General features: G+C 40.7%; 1 protein-coding gene across 3 annotated transcripts in view; it reads left to right on the forward strand.

The window, feature by feature from the left end:
- The window catches only part of LOC117424319 (protein NLRC5-like), a 41,702-nt gene that overhangs the window by 7,517 nt on the left and 13,634 nt on the right, over positions 1 to 20,551 (forward strand). For all 3 annotated transcript variants that reach the window (XM_058992828.1, XM_058992829.1, XM_058992827.1), the window contains exons 10-34: positions 4,990 to 5,293; positions 5,798 to 5,869; positions 6,691 to 6,756; positions 7,072 to 8,797; positions 10,508 to 10,591; positions 11,035 to 11,118; positions 11,433 to 11,516; positions 11,697 to 11,786; positions 12,527 to 12,583; positions 13,195 to 13,239; positions 13,481 to 13,564; positions 14,070 to 14,153; positions 14,357 to 14,446; positions 16,056 to 16,121; positions 16,339 to 16,407; positions 16,529 to 16,612; positions 16,702 to 16,785; positions 17,345 to 17,434; positions 17,636 to 17,686; positions 18,050 to 18,112; positions 18,203 to 18,286; positions 18,626 to 18,709; positions 19,250 to 19,339; positions 19,726 to 19,785; positions 20,189 to 20,272. In XM_058992828.1, the coding sequence (XP_058848811.1) occupies positions 5,002 to 5,293; positions 5,798 to 5,869; positions 6,691 to 6,756; positions 7,072 to 8,797; positions 10,508 to 10,591; positions 11,035 to 11,118; positions 11,433 to 11,516; positions 11,697 to 11,786; positions 12,527 to 12,583; positions 13,195 to 13,239; positions 13,481 to 13,564; positions 14,070 to 14,153; positions 14,357 to 14,446; positions 16,056 to 16,121; positions 16,339 to 16,407; positions 16,529 to 16,612; positions 16,702 to 16,785; positions 17,345 to 17,434; positions 17,636 to 17,686; positions 18,050 to 18,112; positions 18,203 to 18,286; positions 18,626 to 18,709; positions 19,250 to 19,339; positions 19,726 to 19,785; positions 20,189 to 20,272 (3,767 nt within the window). In that variant the 5' untranslated portion in view covers positions 4,990 to 5,001. The remainder of the gene's footprint in view (positions 1 to 4,989; positions 5,294 to 5,797; positions 5,870 to 6,690; positions 6,757 to 7,071; positions 8,798 to 10,507; positions 10,592 to 11,034; positions 11,119 to 11,432; positions 11,517 to 11,696; positions 11,787 to 12,526; positions 12,584 to 13,194; positions 13,240 to 13,480; positions 13,565 to 14,069; positions 14,154 to 14,356; positions 14,447 to 16,055; positions 16,122 to 16,338; positions 16,408 to 16,528; positions 16,613 to 16,701; positions 16,786 to 17,344; positions 17,435 to 17,635; positions 17,687 to 18,049; positions 18,113 to 18,202; positions 18,287 to 18,625; positions 18,710 to 19,249; positions 19,340 to 19,725; positions 19,786 to 20,188; positions 20,273 to 20,551) is intronic.

The following is a 20,551-nucleotide window of genomic DNA, read 5'->3' on the forward strand; positions in this document are numbered from 1 at the left end:
GCTACAGTGTAATTTAACTAGCGTGGTGTTATGCCGGTCAATTGTTATGGATATTTAATAATACTGTTATTCTTTAACGGCTGTGAACAAATGTAATGCAAATTATAATACCAATTATACCAGGTATTCTATTGGATCATCCATGGAAGCTAAACATGAGCAGGGCTAATATTACTGTTAACATGAAAAGACTAGTTGTCTAGGTACAGGCACAGTACAGGCTGGTTCTATTACCCGCTAGTGCGACCAAATCACACTAACCTTGTCATAGATTCCCAGTTTCCATACACCGCGGTAGAGTATTTGCTGTAATACCGTACACGCAGCACCAGTCCCTTTTTTATAGTGTGACTTTAAATAAATCCCACAACAGCTAAGCAATTATATATCAGATAACGGTACGGTACTGTACATAAAACTACCATCTTGAGCGCCTCTTGGTTATTCACTCGAGTCAGTCCAGCGTGCTACAGAGCCTCGCAAGACACACTACACAACTAAAAAAAAAGAAGAAAAAATACAAATTATGGGGTAAATAGCAAGGGGCTTATAATGTACAATGCTTACACTACATAGCGACGTTTTACACATTTTTACACAGCAGGTGTAACTGTGGTTGGCTATAAGAAAACATGTTATTGAAATGATAATGTGGCGCAAGGCACATTTTAAATTATAGCAATGGCAGCGACATACATTTTGAATGAAATCATTGGAATCTGATGTGCAACAAAACAAATGTAATGCCCTCAAATGTCGTTGCCTTCATTGGAGTGTTTTGAGTTTAATTAAAACATTGTCGATGGCTGCTGGTTCCAGCTTGTAGGAGTATTTGAAAAACATGCGTTTAAGGGAGTCTTATCTCTGGTTCACCAAGTGAAAATAAGGTCACATTGCAATAGTACAACCGTCAATACAACTAGAAACAGCATACAAATATTGTCGTAGCAATTTAATTAAAAAATAAAAAAGAAAACTCCCCAAAACAGCATAACATAGTCTCACTGTAATATTGGATATTAAAACACATCCCTGCTACGCTGAATTCAATTAGAACGAAAGTGGATTCCACTTTTCTTTCTGCTTGGTAAAGAATCCTATGGGGAGCCAAAAAAAAAAAAAAAAAGCACAAAGATTTTACCAGGTGTTTTTTTTCTTTTCTCCGGATTTAATTGAAATTACATTTAAATTAAATGTACTTTCAGATATAATGTATCAATATTGAAAACGCATATCACAAATTCAACATTAAAGTCAACATGACAATTAAATCTAGGGAAAAAATGCTTCGTCTTTATTTTAATTTATTTTTTTTACACTTGGCGAGTCAACATTTAGTCGACACGTTCATTCTGGGAATCAACAAATAAATCAGTGGAAAAAATACATGGAACTTTAATCGCTATTTCACACTTGGCTATCAGATAAATCCAAAATACATGATTTTCAGCATTTTAAAGTAAGTTAAATATTTGTCCTTAGCAATTAAATCTGAAAAAATAAATCTGGACTAAATAAATCTGTTTTTTTTTTTTTTTTGCAAAATAATTTATTTTTACGGATTTATTTTTCAGAATTAATGATAGCAGTTGTTGTGTTACAAAAAGCAAAAAAAAAAAAAAAAAACCCAAAAGGTAGTCCTACTAATAATTATGTTTGTGTGTAAGTGTTTACGATGTGTTTTGCGAGCTTGTCAGTAAAAGCGATTAGCTTCCAAGATAATTCACTTAACAGATTCCGGAAAAATTATGTGATTTAAATTAAATCCGAAAGAAAAAAAAAACCGCTTGGTAAAATATTTGTGCTTTTTTTCCCAAAATGAAAGGCAAAAAAGCCCCTTAATAATGTGCGCGTTAAATTGTTGTCACCAGAACTAGTAAAAAAAAAATATATATAACACAGTCTACAGGTAGTATATGAATTGGGTTTTGTATAATAGGTTAATAACGTGCGCATCAGCTCGACAGGCTGTCGGAGGGGTTTCTGTATGATTGTGTCAAAGATGCTGAATTTAGGAACCCATGATAGAGGACGTGGTGAAGAGTGGTGTATTGTTATCCAGTCTGTGGGGTTGTGGTAGTGGGCGCAGTGTCTGTCTTCAACCCACGCCTTTAGTGCAGAGTGATAATGTTTAATACATGCTTCATTTAGTTACCTCTTTCGTTCTCTCTTTCATAGCCTCCCTTTCATTTCTGCATTACCGTTTGGCTGTTGATTTGGGTTTCTATGTTGTTTTTTCATGTAAAAGAAAAAGGAAAAAAAAAAGTTTCAAAACATGAATGTGTTGATCTACAGGAAATGGGAGTCAATTCGCAATTTGCATAATTATTATTATTATTTATTTCTTAGCCGACGCCCTTATCCAGGGCGACTTACACACAGTACAAAGTATCACATTGCAGAATATCACATTACAGATAAGAGCAGATATAAAGAACAATAAAATCAGTAGATAGTAAGATCAAATTCAAATAGGAGCAAAATAACGAATACAGGAAATAACTACATTTAAGAGCGAATTCGACGAAGAGCAGTTAACTTAATTTCAATAAGTGCACACCGTAAGTACTATGAATGGATAAGAACGATTTCAAATTTAAAAAATGTGAATAGATACCTTTAAGAGTAAAATCAAGTACAAGATATTGACAGTAGTTATAATTAAGAGCAGTAGTAGAATACGACAAAATATGGGGCAGTGCAATGCGAGTACAAGATGATTTAAGTACTGGTGCCATCTAGTCCAGTATAGTCCGGAGTTATGAGGTTTATAGACGCTGTCAGAACAGGTGTGTCTTGAGGAGGCGTCGGAAGGTGGTCAGGGACAGAGCAGTCCTGATAGCCGTGGGAAGGTCGTTCCACCACTGAGGGGCAAGGATGGAGAAGGAGCGGGCTCTGGAGGCGGAGGGGGGTACAGCTAGTCTGCGGGTGGTGGAGAAGCGGAGTGGGTAAGAAGGGGTGTAGGTTGAAATGAGATAGTCTGAAGATAGGAGGGAGCAGAAAGGTCGAGGCAGCGATAGGCTAAACATTTGTGTGTGTGTGTGTGTGTGTGCGCGCGCGCCTGTGTGTTGTGTTTAATGTTTTTCTTATGCCTTAATATTTTGAGTTAGTTTCTTTCTCATTTTGCTATGATCTGTTTGTTATTAATATCTTAACAATGTTTGAATGACTCTCAGCTATTATCACCCCATTGCCGGAAATGCAGCCTCGTGTCACTGTATTTTTTATTGTTTGTTGTACAGCAAGTCAATGTTTCACAAAACCCCAGCAGGAGAACATCACACTTAATCACCGTCAGTATTGTTTGCAAGCATTTGAAGGTTACCACGGTGAATTAGCATGGTCATTTTGCAGCTTGCCCGTGTCCAGGATTCTCCCCAGGAATTCTGTGCAGCCGGGCGGCAGAACATTATAGCCGGGAGCACTTTTAACGGAAAAATAAACTTGCCTTACCTTAAATATATATTACGACAAAGAATTTGAATAATGTGTTGTCTTTCGTCGACTATATATCTGGTTGCTCTTTTTTATGTTCTACATTTTATTTTTCATTTTTGTTTTTAAACTCTACGATTTGACTGGGGAAAGACTAATATATATATGCGCGGTGCGCAAACCTTTCGAATATCTGGGCCCTTGCCTGCTAGTTTTATTACCCTTTTTTGTATGATTTCACAGTGGTAAACCTCCAGGCATAGTGGGGTCTATTTTAAAGATCAAAACATTGGCAGATCTTAATACTGACGTGAGACGCGTTACCCTGCTGTATCGCAGCCCCCTTTCTATTGGAATCGTATTGCATGCATTGCAGTTAATAAGGGGGCTGTGAATCCCCCCCTGAGAGAAACGCCAGTGGGAATAATGTAGCGTTAAAGTTTGTCAGTTTTATACTTTATTAGTGCTGCCCAAACCGATTATTCGAATTGTCAGAGTGAGCTCTGCACAGAAATCAGGTGCTGACAATCAGGTGAGGGTCATTGTGTTGATTCGGATAATTTAAATCACTTAAGATAAGAAACAGCTGCTGGGGTTTGTGTGGACCGCTGTTCTCCAGAGTCTTAAGAAAAGCAGCGATCATCACAAACCCAACCAGCTGCTTCTTCACTCGTTTCACTTGAAATGGTAAATTAGGCCGATTAACACCACCAACCTTATCGGATTGTCAGCACACTGATTTCTGTGGACAGCTCGATCCCAATAATCAAATAATTAGTTCATGTAGCACTAAACTTTATATTGTCTTCCTTTTTCTGAATATTTAAGTAATTAGCTGTTTAAGTGTGTCCTGTAACCTTCTCTATAGTTATTTTTTCTGCTATATTATTCAAGCTACAGTGCTTCTGAAAAGACTCCTCAAGCCTGAGCATATCAGTGCTGCCCATACTGCAGTGCTCAATACTTTGTCTATGGGCAACATTGCACAGTGCAACGCTAACATGCTTTCCCATCTCATTTCATAAAATCAGCCTTCACTCAATTACAACAATAGAGAATCATAAAGAACACACACAATAGGGTGTTAAACCAGGGATACAAAACCTATCAGGACATTGGAGTTCATGTAGTCCTTTTAAAATCCTCAGCATTGGATCATTGAAATACACTCCAGCAACTTGCTGTTTTGAGATTAATTTGAACTGGGGCAGCAGTGTGGAGTAGTGATTAGGGCTCTGGACTCCTAACCGGAAGGTCGTGGGTTCAATCCCAGGTTGGGGACACTGCTGCTGTACCCTTGAGCAAGGTACTTTACCTAGATTGCTCCAGTAAAAACCCAACTGTATAAATGGGAAATTGTATGTAAAAATAATGTGATATCTTGTAACAATTGTAAGTTGCCCTGGATAATTGTAAGTCGCCCTTAGTAAAGAGATTGGGCACAGGCAATTTTTTAATTTTTTTTTAAACATAGCCATTTTTCCAGGACGTTCCCCTTAATCAAAATGAATGTAGCGCATGTATGTACGGCTCAGTGACTGGTTTCCTTTGCAGCTATGTTGCAGAATGGATGAGGTAGACCTGTACTCGGAGCTGAGCGCTGTGAGGTCTCAGCTGGTGGATGTGCTCGGTCTGGAGGCTGCTGGGGTTCTGCAGCAGCTCTGTAGCTTGCTGAATGCAGAGGAGCAGGAGGAGGTGAACAGGACTGCAGACAGGAAGGGGAGAGTCTCACTCATAGTGGACCTGTTCAGGGACAAAGACCCCGGGACATGTCGCCAGTTCATTCAAACCCTCTGCATGATATGCAATGAGTTGCCCATGCAACTGGAAACAAGGCTAATGTCTGCAGCCGGAGATGGTAAATAAAACAAAATATACACGTATATCAAGTATGCATCATTGACACTGAACCCTAACCTTGAAAAAGAGGAAGGGTGCAGAGTCGAAATATTAAATAATGAATATTTTATGCCATGTGGAATCTCTTTGGCAATGACTTTCAATGGTATCCCAGTCTGTGCAATCTACTGCACACTGTCCATTTTTGATACACGGAAATCACAAAGGTTCCCATTGACAGCCCAGCATAGCAGCCTAGGAGTATACTTGTAGACAACTTTCTACCTCTGTAATATAAAACCCTTCACATTTCCTTTAATTATACTGCATATTGATCTGAACCTCCAGTCAAAATAATATACCACAGAGTCACACTGCGTTCAGCAGAGGTGTCAGGGTGCTGAGCTTGCATTTTACATTTACTTTGTTAAATGTAAAACAGCTTAATCTAATGCAGCAACCAGTCTGGCAGGTTCATTGTGCAGCATATTATTGAGATTCAGGGCTTTTTTTAATGTTTCAGGCAATCCTAGTGAAATATCCCCTACAGAGTACCCAAGCTGTGCTCCAGATGATCCATCTCACTCATTCCAAGGTAAAGGTGTTTTCATTCCAAGGTAAAGGTGTATGAACTGTGTAGATATACGCAGCATGCTGTGCCAGACCACGCAGTTTTCTTTTTATTATTTTTAGACTTCTCAGAAATTAAAATACAAAGTCCTACTTTCTGCTAGTTCTTGGTATTATTATGTTTCAGATCTGAAATGTTATCTGATCAGGGACAGCCTCTCCATGCTTCAATTTGTATTCACAACGAAACACAGCTTTGTGCAGATTTTCCCCATGTAGTTTCTAATAGAAGCTCTTCTTGACATTTAAGTAACGTGAGCTGTGATGTCTCCTAGGGTAGTGATAGCAGCAGCAGAGGGTTTCCTGTATCACTTTCAAAAGGAAGCCGATATCATTATTATAAGGCATCTGCCAAGCGATGACTTCCACACAGCTGCCAAACGTGCAACTAAATCTTACATGTGCTAAACGTTTCATGTTAGTAATGATCTTCACCTGCACTGAGAAACATTATCAGCTGAAGGGACGCATGGGTTGGGCATGAATGTTTTCTTCAAGCCAACTAACCCTCAAACGCCTTCAGGTTCTAGTGACTCGGTAGGTTCTTTCTGAAACTATATACTATTTATATTTTCTGTGTGCACATTTCCTTTGTAAGTATGTAGGGGACTTTACTTGAACATCATCAATTACCCTGTATACAAAGATAGAAAAAAGCGTGATCTGTTTGTGTAGCAACGTTTGTTTTGTGCTGCTAACAGCCTCCGTTAGCAAGCTCTTTAATAATCAGTGATGTCACTGTCTCCTTGATGTCGTTTGTTTATTCATTTTTTTGTTGTTGTTTAGAAAACCCCAGACGCCGCCATGCGACTAAATCTGTGCAAGCTACTGAAACGAAGTACCCTCGGATTGGTAAGATGTGTAGATCGTTTATAATCTTTCTACCTTTAGTTAATGTTAGGGGGTATTTTTTTTAGTCCTAGTGCTGTTGGGATTGCGTATGATGGACGTCGCATACCCACCCTTATTTATGCATTGTTTTCACTAACCTTCTTAAAAGCATTTAAAAGGGTTTCAGGTTTGTGGGGACTCTACTAGACACTTTGAAACCCGCAATTTATCCATGCAAACAATGCACAATGCACTGTCCATTTCGAATGGACAAGATGAAACAAATAAATAAGGATCATGGATGCTCAGCAGGCATTTTTTGTTTTTGTACTGCAGATTTTGCTGAAAGATACAAGTCCTTGATGATGAAGATGCTGTTGCTCAGGTATGAAAAAATCCCCGAAGACCTGCTGAAGCGGGTCACACTGGACAAGACGTTTATAAGCGTAGTGAAGAAGAACGCGACGAAGCTCAGGGAGCGGATCGACAGGACTCGAGACGAGCCGTGTGTCTCTCAGGACTCTGAGGACGGCACAGACACTATGGTAAAGATCTCGGACTTACTTGAACCGAGCACTACCTCCGATTCCAGAGTGATCGTCCTGCTGGGGAAAGCCGGCACTGGGAAGACAATGCTCATGCACAACATCTGTCACCAGTGGGCCAAGGGGACCTTCGCTCAGTTCCAGTTTACCTTTCTCTTTGAGTTCAGGCAGCTGAACCTCGTAAAAAGGACGCTAACATTGAGGCAGCTCCTTTTTAACTTCTTCCTAATGCCGGAGGAGGAGCAGGACGCAGTGTTCGAGTTCATCTCCGCAAACCCACGGGGGGTCTGCTTGATATTCGACGGGTACGACGAGTTCCTCGGGAAGTTCAGTCCGGCGACACCAGATATCTGCCGGGACCCCCTGAAACCCCTCTCTGTGGCCGAGCTCTTCTCAGGTCTGTACACTGGAAGCATCCTGAACGGGTGTACGCTGCTCGTCACCTGCAGACCCAAGGACGTTCTGGACCTGCCCCTGAGTGCCGTGGATCGTGTGGGAGAAGTCTTAGGGTTTGACCACAGAAGAGTCGAGGAGTACGCACTGCACTTCTTCAGGGACAGCCTCTACAAGGAGCAAGCCGTGGCCCACCTCATGGAAAACAGGAACATTTTGAACATGTGCTACGTGCCTGCGTTGTGCTTCATCAGTTGCGTTTGCCTCGATGACTTGCTTTCCACAGGATCCAGCCGGCCTCTGCTTCCCAGCACAATGACTCAGTTTTATATCAACATGCTGACAGCTTTCCTCAGGAAGAAGGACGCTGTCTCCAGCTCTGTGGCCACAGAGCCGCTGCTGCTGCAGAAGTACCAACAGGAGATCAACGGATTGTGTCAGCTCGCCATGAAAGGACTGGAGAAAAGTAACATTGTGTTTTACACTCGGGACGTGCCGGAGTCTGTCATGAGGTTCGCTTCCGACAATGGATTTCTCACGGCGTTCGAGGTCAAGAAGGAGGACGGGACCAAAGACCTCGGCTGCGCCTTTGCTCACCTGACCATGCAGGAGTTCTTCGCTGCCTTGCACTTGATCACTAGCGATAGCGTCACCGAGGCCCAGCTCAAGAAAAAGTTCAACCTGAAATCAAAGTGGATTTCCAGGAACGACCCCAAGTCTGTGTTCACGGACACCTTCCACATCTTCGTGTCAGGGCTGTCGTCTCGAGAATGCACTCAGTTTCTCAGCAGGCTGGCCAGACGCCACTTACCCTGGGTAGAAAAGCGTCAGAAGGTTATTTTAGAGATTTTGAAGAAACTGGCAGCTTCCAACCTTACCGGTCCGAAAATCATTGAACTGTGCCATTGTACATATGAAACCCAGGACCTGGAGTTAGCGAAGCTCATCGGGGCGTCCTTGACGTACGAACTAAGAAACTTCAGGCTTACACCGGTGGACATGACAGCTTTAGTGTTCGTGATGAATACCGGGGGGGTGAGCGTCTGCTTGGATCTCGCAGGCTGCTCCATGGAACGGGACTGCCTGGAGGTCCTGCCCAGCTGCAAGACCATCCACACACTCATGTAAGTATCATATGAAATTATAAAACAAAGTGGCATTTAAATATTTTTACTTGCACATTTTCTCATCTTTCTCGCAACTCTGCGTGCTCGCAAGTGAGTGGAATCTAAAAGGAGAAACTGCAATTATCGCAGCGCTGCGGAAATTAATAAATGAACATGAATTAACACAGGGAATCAACCGCAACTCTCTCTGGAGGTATATAACCATCGCAACGTTCTGCAAAATGAAGACGCATTATTTGTGCTTGACGAGGCATAGCCCCCAGCACCTCTTCAGCTATGAAAGTTAAAAATGTCACTACATGTTTTGCTCTCAAATGCGTTTTCTTACAATTCACAACACAGCTGTATCCATTCTGCAAGTCCTTGCGTGAGCTAAACACACTGCCAGGGATATTTAATTACTTTACCATTTACGTGCCTAAAGATGAGCTGCGAAAGAAGGACTGCGACTCTATTGTCGTTTTTTATACACAAATGAAATAAGCTCACTTGATTTGAGAAACGTCTTGAACGATACAAGCAAATTCCTACACTACTTGTTAGATTGAATGATTGAACATTAATTTCAATAAACAACACGTTTTTAATGAAAGCAAATATTGTAGCCTACTTCACTAAGTGAAAACTGGCTTCTGTTGTTAAATACCACTGCTTCCGATTATACTACTGCTTAATAACAGGAACAACATTTTATTTAGGGTCAGTGTTGACCTATTCATTAAACTTCCCCTAGTCAAACAATACATAAAAACAATAACAACAGGCTGGTTCGCGTTCCTTTTTTCAACGAATAGAATTTAATTAATATAGAATAAAAAACAAACCAAGATAACAACTATCTAACCTAAACAGAAATTTATTTATTTATTTATTTATTTATTTATTTATTTATTTATTTATCAATGTCGGCCTTCTGGAGTCATCTGAATGCCTTTCCATTTTTTATTTAATTTTAAACCGTTTATTTTTTGTCCTGCATTTGCCTTTAATGTATTTTTCTGCACATACGACTGCTTTGCATATATGATGTGGAATACGTGATTATAAAATCTTACACTAGTACGTACAATACTCTTTCAAATAAACTTGTTATGATTTTGAATGTGCGCTTCTTAAGAACGGTATTATTGACATTGGTTGCGCCCCGGCGCACCTCCTTTTTTTTTTTTTTTTACCAATTAAGCTCTGTTAATTAGTATTGTTTAAAATAAACCACAAATAAATGAAATGTTTGAGTTGGAAATAAACCAAAATGTTATTATGTTTAATCAACGCGGTCTGTATATTCTACCCGCACGTAGTTCCTCTTTTTCTGTTGCTCTTTTAGCATTTCCAAATATAGCTGCCTGAAAGTCATGTTCACTCTTTAACAAGAAACAGAGATTGTCCTGAAATACGTCCTGCGAAATAATTAAGAGGAGTGTAACCAGTCTTAAATGAACAAATCACTATTTTTGAATTTAGCTCGTGGTGGTGAACTTGCGGGATTATTCATGACACCTCCCCCAAATTTGAGGCAAAAGCACTAGCGACAGAAACACTCGCAAAGCCATTTTTTCTCCCAACGCAGTATCTGTTCTGAATCTCACTCAGAAGCGCTACTTTTTTCGAAAAAAAAATCTCTACAACTCCCCTTGCGACACACGCAAGTCGTTTGAATATTTGACCCTTTGCGTTTAATTTAATTTGATGTTTTACTTCACACAGCTTCCGGAGCAGGAAATACGACGACAGATTCGCAGAAGCCTTGTCTGCTGTGCTACCTAAGATTGGATCTCTAAAGAAGTTTGAGTAAGTAGCTGTGAAAGGAGCTATACACAGACAACAAGCAGCAGTGTGCTGGCGCTCCAAGACCTGAGAAAGAATACAAAAAACTGTAGAGACTAGTTTGATTTTCATAACCACCTGTCCTTTATTTTAGGGATAATGGCATCGCTGTAAGGTGTCACAAGACAATAATGGAACTCCTGACTCAATAAAACCTGGAAACTGGAGCCATTATCATTGTAGTTGAAGTGTAGTGGTTTTAGAACAAGCGTCCTTAATTAGTGTCATCTCTCAGCTGTGCTTTATTTGCCATTCCATTATTGCCTGATAACAGAACAGCTGATCTCCATAGAAAACAATTGAAGGACAGTGTCTGTTTGTTGTACAATACATGTTGAAACAGTGACAGTATTTAGACTTGCTTGCACATGAATCAATTGAGCATGGCCTCTCTTATATGCTTCCAGGTTTGTCGGGGGACATATTACCAAACTGGGAGCCACTAAACTGGCCAGTGCAATTCAGCACTGTCATCATCTTGAAGAGATAAAGTATTTACTGTTATTTACAATATATATATATATATATATATAATCACAATTGTTAACATGCTGTGTGTGTGACTAGCAACCAACAAAGTTCCACACTTTGAACTTGATTTAAAGACTTTTTTGTTGTATTAAATAAGGTTTGGTTTTTATAACTGGTGTTTAATGTGAAGGTTATTGCTGGTGGTTACACCCTTATTGATGTTTGGTGCCAAAATAGCAATGGCAAATTAGTAACAGCTACAACGACAACCGATTTAGACCCTGTTGTTGATCTTTTGTGGTTTGATAACAGCGTCTTTTATGTTATTTTGCAGTTTTAATGACAATTTCCTTACTGATGAGGGAATATCAGAAATTGCAAACTCTTTTCCAAAAATGAAGACCCTCTGTAAAATGACGTAAGTTCTGTATGGCATTTTTATCACTACCTTAAAATAATTTGTTCTTTACCTCTGCAGTATTTAACACATTGTGCTGTAATGATAAACAAACAAACTTATAACAAAGATATTCTCCGGAATGTGTGCATATTCAAAAGACTGGACACTTCATTGGTTTTTTCTTCATTTCGCCCGCAGTTTGGGTAACAATGCTGCTACAGTGGACGGCACCCTCTCCCTGGTCAAAACAATGAGCACTTGCTCCAGCATTGAGAAAATCCATGTTCTGTGAGTACTATTTGACAAGACAATGATGTTGAATGTATTATGATACCATGGGCTAGATTCACTAAGCATATGTAGAGTAGTGGTTAGGGCTCTGGACTCTTGACCGGAGGGTCGTGGGTTTAATCCCCGGTGGGGGACACTGCTGCTGTACCCTTGAGCAAGGTACTTTACCTAGATTGCTCCAGTAAAAACCCAACTGTATAAATGGGTAATTGTATGTAAAAATAATGTGATATCTTGTAACAATTGTAAGTCGCCCTGGATAAGGGCGTCTGCTAAGAAATAAATAATAATAATAATAATAATAATAATAATAATAATAATAATAATAATGTACCAGTTTGCATCAAGCAAATTGTTAATGTTGCAAACCTACTAATAAGCAACTAACTCAGTGTCAGTAAGTTATTTTAAAATAGTACCTACACCTTAAGTATTTGAAGTGTAACACTTGAGGATGCATTTTCCCTTAACTTAATTGACTTAAATGTGTTGAGCTGCTTTCTGTAACACCCTCAAGCTCAAGGAGCTCGTAATGGGAGACGAAGGGGGGTTTAGCTTCGTGTGTTTTATACAACTGGCCCCAGCTCGTCCTTGAAGTTCTCCTGCCTCGTTTCAGGGTACTAATCAATGCTACGGATATCTAGCAGATTCTTCTTTAACTGCTTCAGCGCCAGGTTGCAGGGGAGCAATCAGCTGGAGCAAGTTTTTAATGAGTTTTATTTATTTTTTTATCCAAGTGGGACCAAAACAGCTGAAGTGATTTTTAGCAGGGGCTCAGGAAACCTTCCAGAGAGGTAAGATGTCTTTACTACACAAGTATATTCAGTGGAGGTAGACATAGAACAAGAGGCACTCCTTTACACAGAGTGCCGAGGGTAGAGAATGAGGTACCAAGCCATGTTGTTGATGCTGACACAGTCTGTGGTGTCACCCAGGACCGTTAAACACTCAATGGTGCTGAATTTAGAAATAACAAAATAAACCCAAATTCCATGACACATACTTCGACTAGAAGTATTTTTCAGTGAAGACTATTTATTCCTTTTACTGTATGTGGTAAACCAAGAAAATACAAAGGCTTATAATAGTACAACACGTTCTGCAACCACTGAGCTATCAATGACACATGCAATGTTTAGTTTCAAAATAAACATGGGCAGCATGCATCTGCTATATATCACATTATCAACAGTCCAGCAAGTAAGCAGCTACTGTCCAACCCAGCACGCACAGACCCTTAGCTTAAACCACAAACTGGACAGCCCTTGGGTTGTACACTGATTGGTGAGGTCTCTCCATTGGTTTGGCAAAGAATGAACCCCTCAATGCCAGCCTCAGACACTGGATTGACTCTTTGGAGCTGCTCAGGTTTCTATTTTGTTAGTCTTGTGTTTTTTGTTCCCAGCTCTGCAGGAGAAGCCACTCGATGCAGCTTGAACAGGAAGCTCAGGTATCCTTCAGAGCTTCTGTTAGTCTGTTCTGTACTTTTTTAATTGCAGTTTTAGGAAGCTCCTTCTTTGCAGTGTAGATGCATTAGGAAGCACTCTACTTTTGCCATCATGTTGTAAGTGCAGTTACTGCTCTTGATGAGCTGCTACTCTAGTGCCCTTTTTAAAGGGGTTCATTTGTGTGTCTGGCCGTGCTGATTGACAGTTATTGAAACGTCAGGTTTTTTTTTTTCTGTTTCCAAGTCTTGTGATGTGCAGCATAACCTCACAGCACGTGGGGCAGCTGTGTGAGATTTTGCAAAGATGCCCGGGGCTCTCTGAAGTTGAGTAAGTACAAGAGCTCTATGCACTGTTTTAAAGTTACTAAACATCTGTACCTTCTTCACAATGCTGGTCCCTGCAGAAGAAACATCATCCCACCAGAGGAAACAACTTAAAACTTTCCAAACCCTCACTGAATTGTTTAGAGATGGAAATGCATAGCAGTTTCACCCATTTCAGGTTTTATTACGAGCTTGATTAGCCACAGTGAACAGGTAAAAAACTCAGGTGTGTCTGATTAAACTCATAGTAAAAGCAGGAATAGATCAAACTGCTATGCAGTGGGAGTCTTATTCCCAAACCTGAATATTATTGCAAATATATGTTTCCCTGGGTCATTGATCAACTGGGAGATTGCTCCAGAACTATTTTATTTATGCTGCCTTCCCCTCAACCTGTTTGGGAGAACGCCTTTATTTGGTCCTCTCTGTGTCTTATTGCAATAGACTTCAGTGTAATAAAAAGCATGCATTACTTGTGAATGCATAAAATTCCTTTTTTTTGTAACTAGTTTATCAGGAAATTATCTGCAAGATGAAGGATGCAAAGCTCTGATTGACTGTCTTCCAAGACTTAATATTTCAAAGCAGATCATGTGAGTAAAACCTCCAGTATTCAGACAGCCCTTCAGTTCCTTTGTAAAGAAATATAAAGTTCTGCGATGTGCATTTTTATGTTGCTGGTTTTTGTATTCATTCATAGTTTTTGGGCTTTCTAAGTTATGGCAGAGAGAGTGGGATTTCGCTTTGGTTTTTGTCACTGAATTACCTGTGTTTTTCTGTACCATTCCCTTCACAGTCTGAGTAACAACCACTTCTCGGAAGAGGGATTGTGCTCGCTGTCACACTCCCTCAATGTGTGCCCCAACGTGGTTGAAGTGGAGGGCAGGTAAGCGAGACCGCCACCCACCCCCTGACAGACCTGTCTGTTCTGTTGTCTCGTATGAATGGATAGTTATTGTCAGTAATCATGAAGGCCTTGCATGCAGTCAGTACTCTAAAGCTTCCCAGCATGCTTTTGTTTAGTCTCCTTTGCACAACGGTCGCTATTAAGCACGTTTTATACGGTGCTTTTAGAGTATCAGAATCCACATGTAGCAATGCAATAATCATTTTCAGAACATTCACTTCCAGCTATTGTTGGGACTATTTTGCTACAAAAAACCAGAATTCTGTTCCATGTAATTTAAATAAATTAATGGTTTTGTTTCCTGAAAATATATATATTTTTTGTCTGAACATGCTTCTCCAAACTGTACACCAAGTGAGTCACAGCTACTTCTTACTTATAATTTTACAATTTGAAAGTGGAATCACATCCCCCTTAAATTACTGTGTGGGCACAACTTGGGACTATAGGAAAGAAAGTCAGGGAGACTGTGCAGTTAATCCCCAAGACCTCTTCCCCTCTGTGATTTTAGATACCTCCCTCTTGAGTTTCATCAGTTATCATGAACTAACACAGCATATTATTGTAGGTGCATTGTACTGTATTGTGAATGCTCAATAATAATGTGAAGGTAAAACTATTCTAAACTAAGGCAAGTAGACCCTGTTTTGGCTAGTGCCTTCTTCAATGTACCCCAGAGAATATATTAAAGCGCCTTATCTACTTGACTTCGTTTCTTATATTGTTACCTTTGTAAGTGATGACTGAAACAGAAAATGACATTCACTTTGAATCTAAAACCACAAGAAGACATTATTAACTGCGATGCATTTAATATTAATAATGATTGATGGTTGCATGGTGCAATGCATGAGCAAGCTTGCTGCAGGAGCTGTGATTCAACCACAGGCTCTTTTACAAAAGCAAAGACCTTCATATAGAGTAAAACCTGAATGGCAACTGAAAATATACACCAGGATCTTGATAGCTCAGCCTGTGAGATATTGTGGCAACAGATGAGCGGGTAGATAACCGTCTGAACGAAGTGTCCACTGATGAGTCACAGCCAAACCAGAGGTGAGGTGGGATACAGAAGCTGTCAGATTCCTTTCTGAGACACACCCTCCATCACTGTATATATATATATACAACAGACTCAACCCATCTGTTACTGTAACTGTTTCATAGCTGTTCCGTTGTTTTAAATGAAGCTTGGTGGATTTCAGTATGTTATGGTTCTATGTCAATAGCGAGGGCTTTGCTGAATGCCCCTGCTGGATTTCTTTAGGCTGCTATACACAGGATTACGTTAAGATACTGCCTTGGATCAGATACAGATCACTTTTCCCACTGTAACTGTCTGTGTGCAGCAGGCTACGGAAAAGTGTGCGTGACTTTCTACCAGCGCAGTGCCAGCGCACTCAGGCAGCAGTCAAGATAATAACAGTGCTGCATGCGATTCAATTTGCATGCAGCAGGCTGTGTTTTAAGTGACCTAAAGTAAAGCAGTCTGCATTAACACATGCATGGAAAGAGGCCCACACACCAACTTGCAAAATGTCATCCGTTTTTCTGACCCACGTTCCTAACTTACGTTTTTGTTCTACAGACATAAATCTCCAGAAACAGCAGTTATTAGGTTTGCAGGATCATCAACAGGAGGCGCATCTGACAGGTAATCCACAAACATTTTCTTAATGCAAACTTTATAAAGATTCATGCCGTACTTTTTTGGAAGCAGACAGGAAGTGGGCACTACAGCAATTGGATTAAACTAATGGAATTACCAGTCTTATTGTGGTACCAGACTGGGGGATGAGAAGCAGTCATCACCGTACACTACACAACTGCAGATAAATGATCACAACCCTATTTTTTTTTTTTTTTTGCAGTGAAGCAAAGGGAGGTGACTCAGGAGGGAATACATTGAAACAGAACTTAAAGGTTTCGAAAAAACTCAGGTATTGTTAAGTGAAGATGATGATGATGATGATGATGATGATGATGTTTTTTATTATTATTATTATTATTATTAGTAGTAGTAGTAGTAATATTATTGATGCCTCACATTATCTTTTGCAGGCTGACAAGCTGTAATATTCAACCAAGGCATCTTGAGAAGCTGTTTCAGACAGTGAAGCTCTGCAGTGATCTGGAGGAGCTCGAGTGAGTAGACAGTACAGAGATATACTTGTGATTGAAGGCGTGTGTGAAACACACACAGAGTAACTAATCCCGTGTTTGTGACCCTGCAGCTTGTCAGACAACGCGCTGGGAGACCGAGGACTCGCCAGGCTCATCAAACACCTTCCGGGACTGCAAGGAGTCCGAGTCATCAAGTGAGTCTTCCTGGAAATACAGAGATCAGACCAATAGAGGAAATAAGAACCGGAATCATGAGGGCCAGCGATGCAGTGAGGTCAGAGGACAGAGTCCCTCAGGGTCCTCCCTCCTGATGCAGTGAGGTCAGAGGACAGAGTCCCTCAGGGTCCTCCCTCCTGATGCAGTGAGGTCAGAGGACAGAGTCCCTCAGGGTCCTCCCTCCTGATGCAGTGAGGTCAGAGGACAGAGTCCCTTCGGGTCCTCCCTCCTGATGCAGTGAGGTCAGAGGACAGAGTCCCTCAGGGTCCTCCCTCCTGATGCAGTGAGGTCAGAGGACAGAGTCCCTCAGGGTCCTCCCTCCTGATGCAGTGAGGTCAGAGGACAGAGTCCCTCAGGGTCCGCCCTCCTGATGCAGTGAGGTCAGAGGACAGAGTCCCTCAGGGTCCTTCCTCCTGATGATGTCATCCGTTACCTTAGAGCCCGTCCTTCTTCATTGTTAAATCTGCTATCCACTGAAATGAAGTAATCATGAAGCTCCTGTTGTGTTTGTGTTGTAATGTCTCTTGTTCCCTGCAGTGTCAGTAATAACCTGGTCACCATGGATAGCATTGTCTGCCTGGCGGGCTCCTTGTGCACGTGCAAAAACATCTGTGAAGTTGACATGAGGTACGTAGCACACTTTCAGTACACTGGCAATACAAACAGGTGCTGTGGAAATCACTGGGCTTGAGTCATTCAGCTCTTGGAGAAGTTGACTGCAATATACTATGGTAAAAGCAAAGCAGTGTAGTATACTATAGAGACTGGAACATGTCAAGCAGGCTAAATATTGTTTTTAATATAATTGCTTTTTTATTTATGTTTTAGTTCTGGAGGTGGTAAAAATCTGTTCATAAAATTTCACAGAAGTCCTGTAAGGTAAGGAATATGAACTATCCATCATCATTACAGTCATAACCCTCATTTGCACTATTCGCACTTTTGGATAATAAAAACGCAGCTAATAAAAATACCAAACCTGAAAAAAAAAAAAACTCAGACTTTAGTCGCTTGTGAATAGCCTGGAGTTGTTTCTTATTCCTTTTAGAACTTTAAATGGTGTTTATTCCTTTCAGACAAAAAGTGCGCTAACGCCCATTCAGAGTAAATAGCTTTGAGAATCCAGTCCTTAGCACACTTAATGCATCTGCTCTGGGACAGACCCTTTAAAAATAACTGTACATTATTTTTTCAATGCTGTCCCACTCTGTGAAACTCTGTTCTCAATGTGTTCTGACTCAGTGAAGCTCCGGGGACCTGTTCTGAAGAGCATGAAAACGGTCAGGGCTTTTCAAAGAGATTCAGGTAATGTTGCTAGTGAAAACGTTCTGTTTTGTGCGATTGATGTCTACGTGTGATTATTTATTGACTAACTGACCGCTGTGCGGTGCTTAGTCTTAGGGAGAGTGACATTGATGCAAGGAACATGGACAGACTGTGCAGGAGACTGACGCAGTGTGAAGGACTGGCAGAACTCGAGTGAGTATTTCTTTGTATTTTTGTGTGTGTGTGTGAATTGAATTTAGAGAAGCTGGTTGGCAGATTGCCGTGAGAGCTTCATCTCACAGCTGTGCAAGTGAGCGCACCTCAGTTGTGTGTGTGGTGGTTTTACGTGTTGTGATTTATGTCAGCCACACAGAGATCACCAAAACAGATTTGAACCTGTTCTGTTTTTATGAATAAGGATTTTCAAGCAGGGTACAGAGTTGAGGAAATGCTTTGTCTCCCATCACTCGTGAACTGAGTTTTCTAATACATTCTTATATTAATTAGCTGTTTACAATGTAATTGTCATGCTTTTCATCTTCTCTTTTCCAGTTTTTCTGACAGTGTGCTGGATGATAAATCCATAGAGAAACTCCTGAGCCATCTACCGCAGCTGCAGCCGTTAAAACTGCTGAAGTAAGACTTTTGTTTACTGAAAGTGTTGGCTTGTGGTAAGCAGAAGGATTTATGCAATTCTTCCCTTCACAGCAATTGTAAAAGGCATATGAAATGAATTGTACTGAAGTGTATGGTTCAGTGAATCCTATTTAAAGAGCACCTTGATATGACTACAAAACATCACAGTTATATTAACTAATGTATTCTTCTTGGTTTTTAGAAATCACCAGTGAACTGGGACAGTTCAGACTTTTACTCACACCTCAATGCATTGTGGTAAGTGTAGTCCTGCTGTGAAAGGTACCCGAGGCATTGTGGTGTGAGTTGAAAAACCTGAACTGTCCCAAACTGTCCTAGTGTACATGGAGTCACATAGTAACCCGACAAAGTGAATCTTAACAAGAGGACGAACACAGTAGTTATGATACCTTAGCTGTAACCGCTCATGCATGCTGCATTTCGCAGTTGAGAGGATGTGACATTGTTTTCTCTTGACTCATGAATTGAGAATCAGAACAACGCCTCTGTAACAGTTTTTCTTTCACTTCCCTGGTGCAGCATTAGCAACTCCAGAATCTCAACAGACGGAGCGTTACTGCTGGTGCAGTCTCTGCTGCACTGTGAGCGTGTCAGAGCCGTGGAACTGAGGTGAGCTCCTCGCCAGGCACCCACTCATTCTTAAACAAGTAGAGGAATAGAAATAATACATACTTGAGCTGTGCTTAATGTTGTGAGTCTTGCTGGTTTTATGTAGTTCTGTTCCTCTCCAAAAATGTGCATTGTGGCCCAAACAACGATCATAGATGCCTACATAATCACTGGCTTGCAAAAGTGCCCAGAACGGCTCACCAGTGCCCAGGTTTGTGGTTCTGTGGTGATTGTAATGCTGTGGTTAAGCAGACGTCATAGTGTTGTAGCTTCCTTTACCTAACCAGTATATTTTCTGTATATAAAACTATGAATGTGCGTTGTGTAGCACTACATTTCAGTTTTGTTTCTGTGTTTGTTCATTTTTTTGTTTTTTAAATACACAGGCCCAAAGGTGAAGCCTTCATAAAGTTTGTGAAAATGAAAGCAGACCAAGCAACTTGCAAGTAAGTTTCTATTGAAGCTTCAACACCCAGCCCTTCTAACTGTGTTCTGGTATTGAAGCTTCAACACCCAGCCCTTCTCACTGTGTTCTGGTATTGAAGCTTCCACACCCAGCCCTTCTCACTGTGTTCTGGTATTGAAGCTTCCACACCCGCCCTTCTAACTGTGTTCTGGTATTGAAGCTTCCACACCCAGCCCTTCTAACTGTGCTCTGGTATCGAATCTTCCACACCCAGCCCTTCTAACTGTGTTCTGGTATTGAAGCTTCCACACCCAGCCCTTCTAACTGTGTTCTGGTATTGAAGCTTCAACACCCAGCGTTCTGGTGCTTCTTACAGACACAGAGCACTGTTATGCTGTAAACATTACTGATGTGATCATTATTGGGTTTCTTCTAACCTGCAGGTTAAATGAATATAATCTTGACAAGAAGAACGTAGAAAAACTTTCTGGGATACTGGAAAAGTGTTCTCATCTTTCTGAAGTGGAGTAAGTTTACAGCTGTGTGTGGTAAACAGATTACCTTGCGTTCATCATTGAGAAACAATGAGAAACGCTTACCCCAAAGACTCACCATTGCTTCAGGGAAAGTCTCAAACACGCCTCTTGAAAGTTTTATTGATTGTCGCTGTACAACAGGGAAATAACACAAATGCTGTATTATGTGATTGAATCTCCCCCTTAAAGTGTTCCAGTGAAACATTTTAGTTTGCTACACGCTTTCAGGTGGTTCATTGTTTATTTGCGCAAAGGATAAAGGGTTTATTG

The sequence above is a fragment of the Acipenser ruthenus genome, chromosome 19 (assembly GCF_902713425.1).
Source record: "Acipenser ruthenus chromosome 19, fAciRut3.2 maternal haplotype, whole genome shotgun sequence".
Taxonomy (NCBI): Eukaryota; Metazoa; Chordata; class Actinopteri; order Acipenseriformes; family Acipenseridae; genus Acipenser; species Acipenser ruthenus.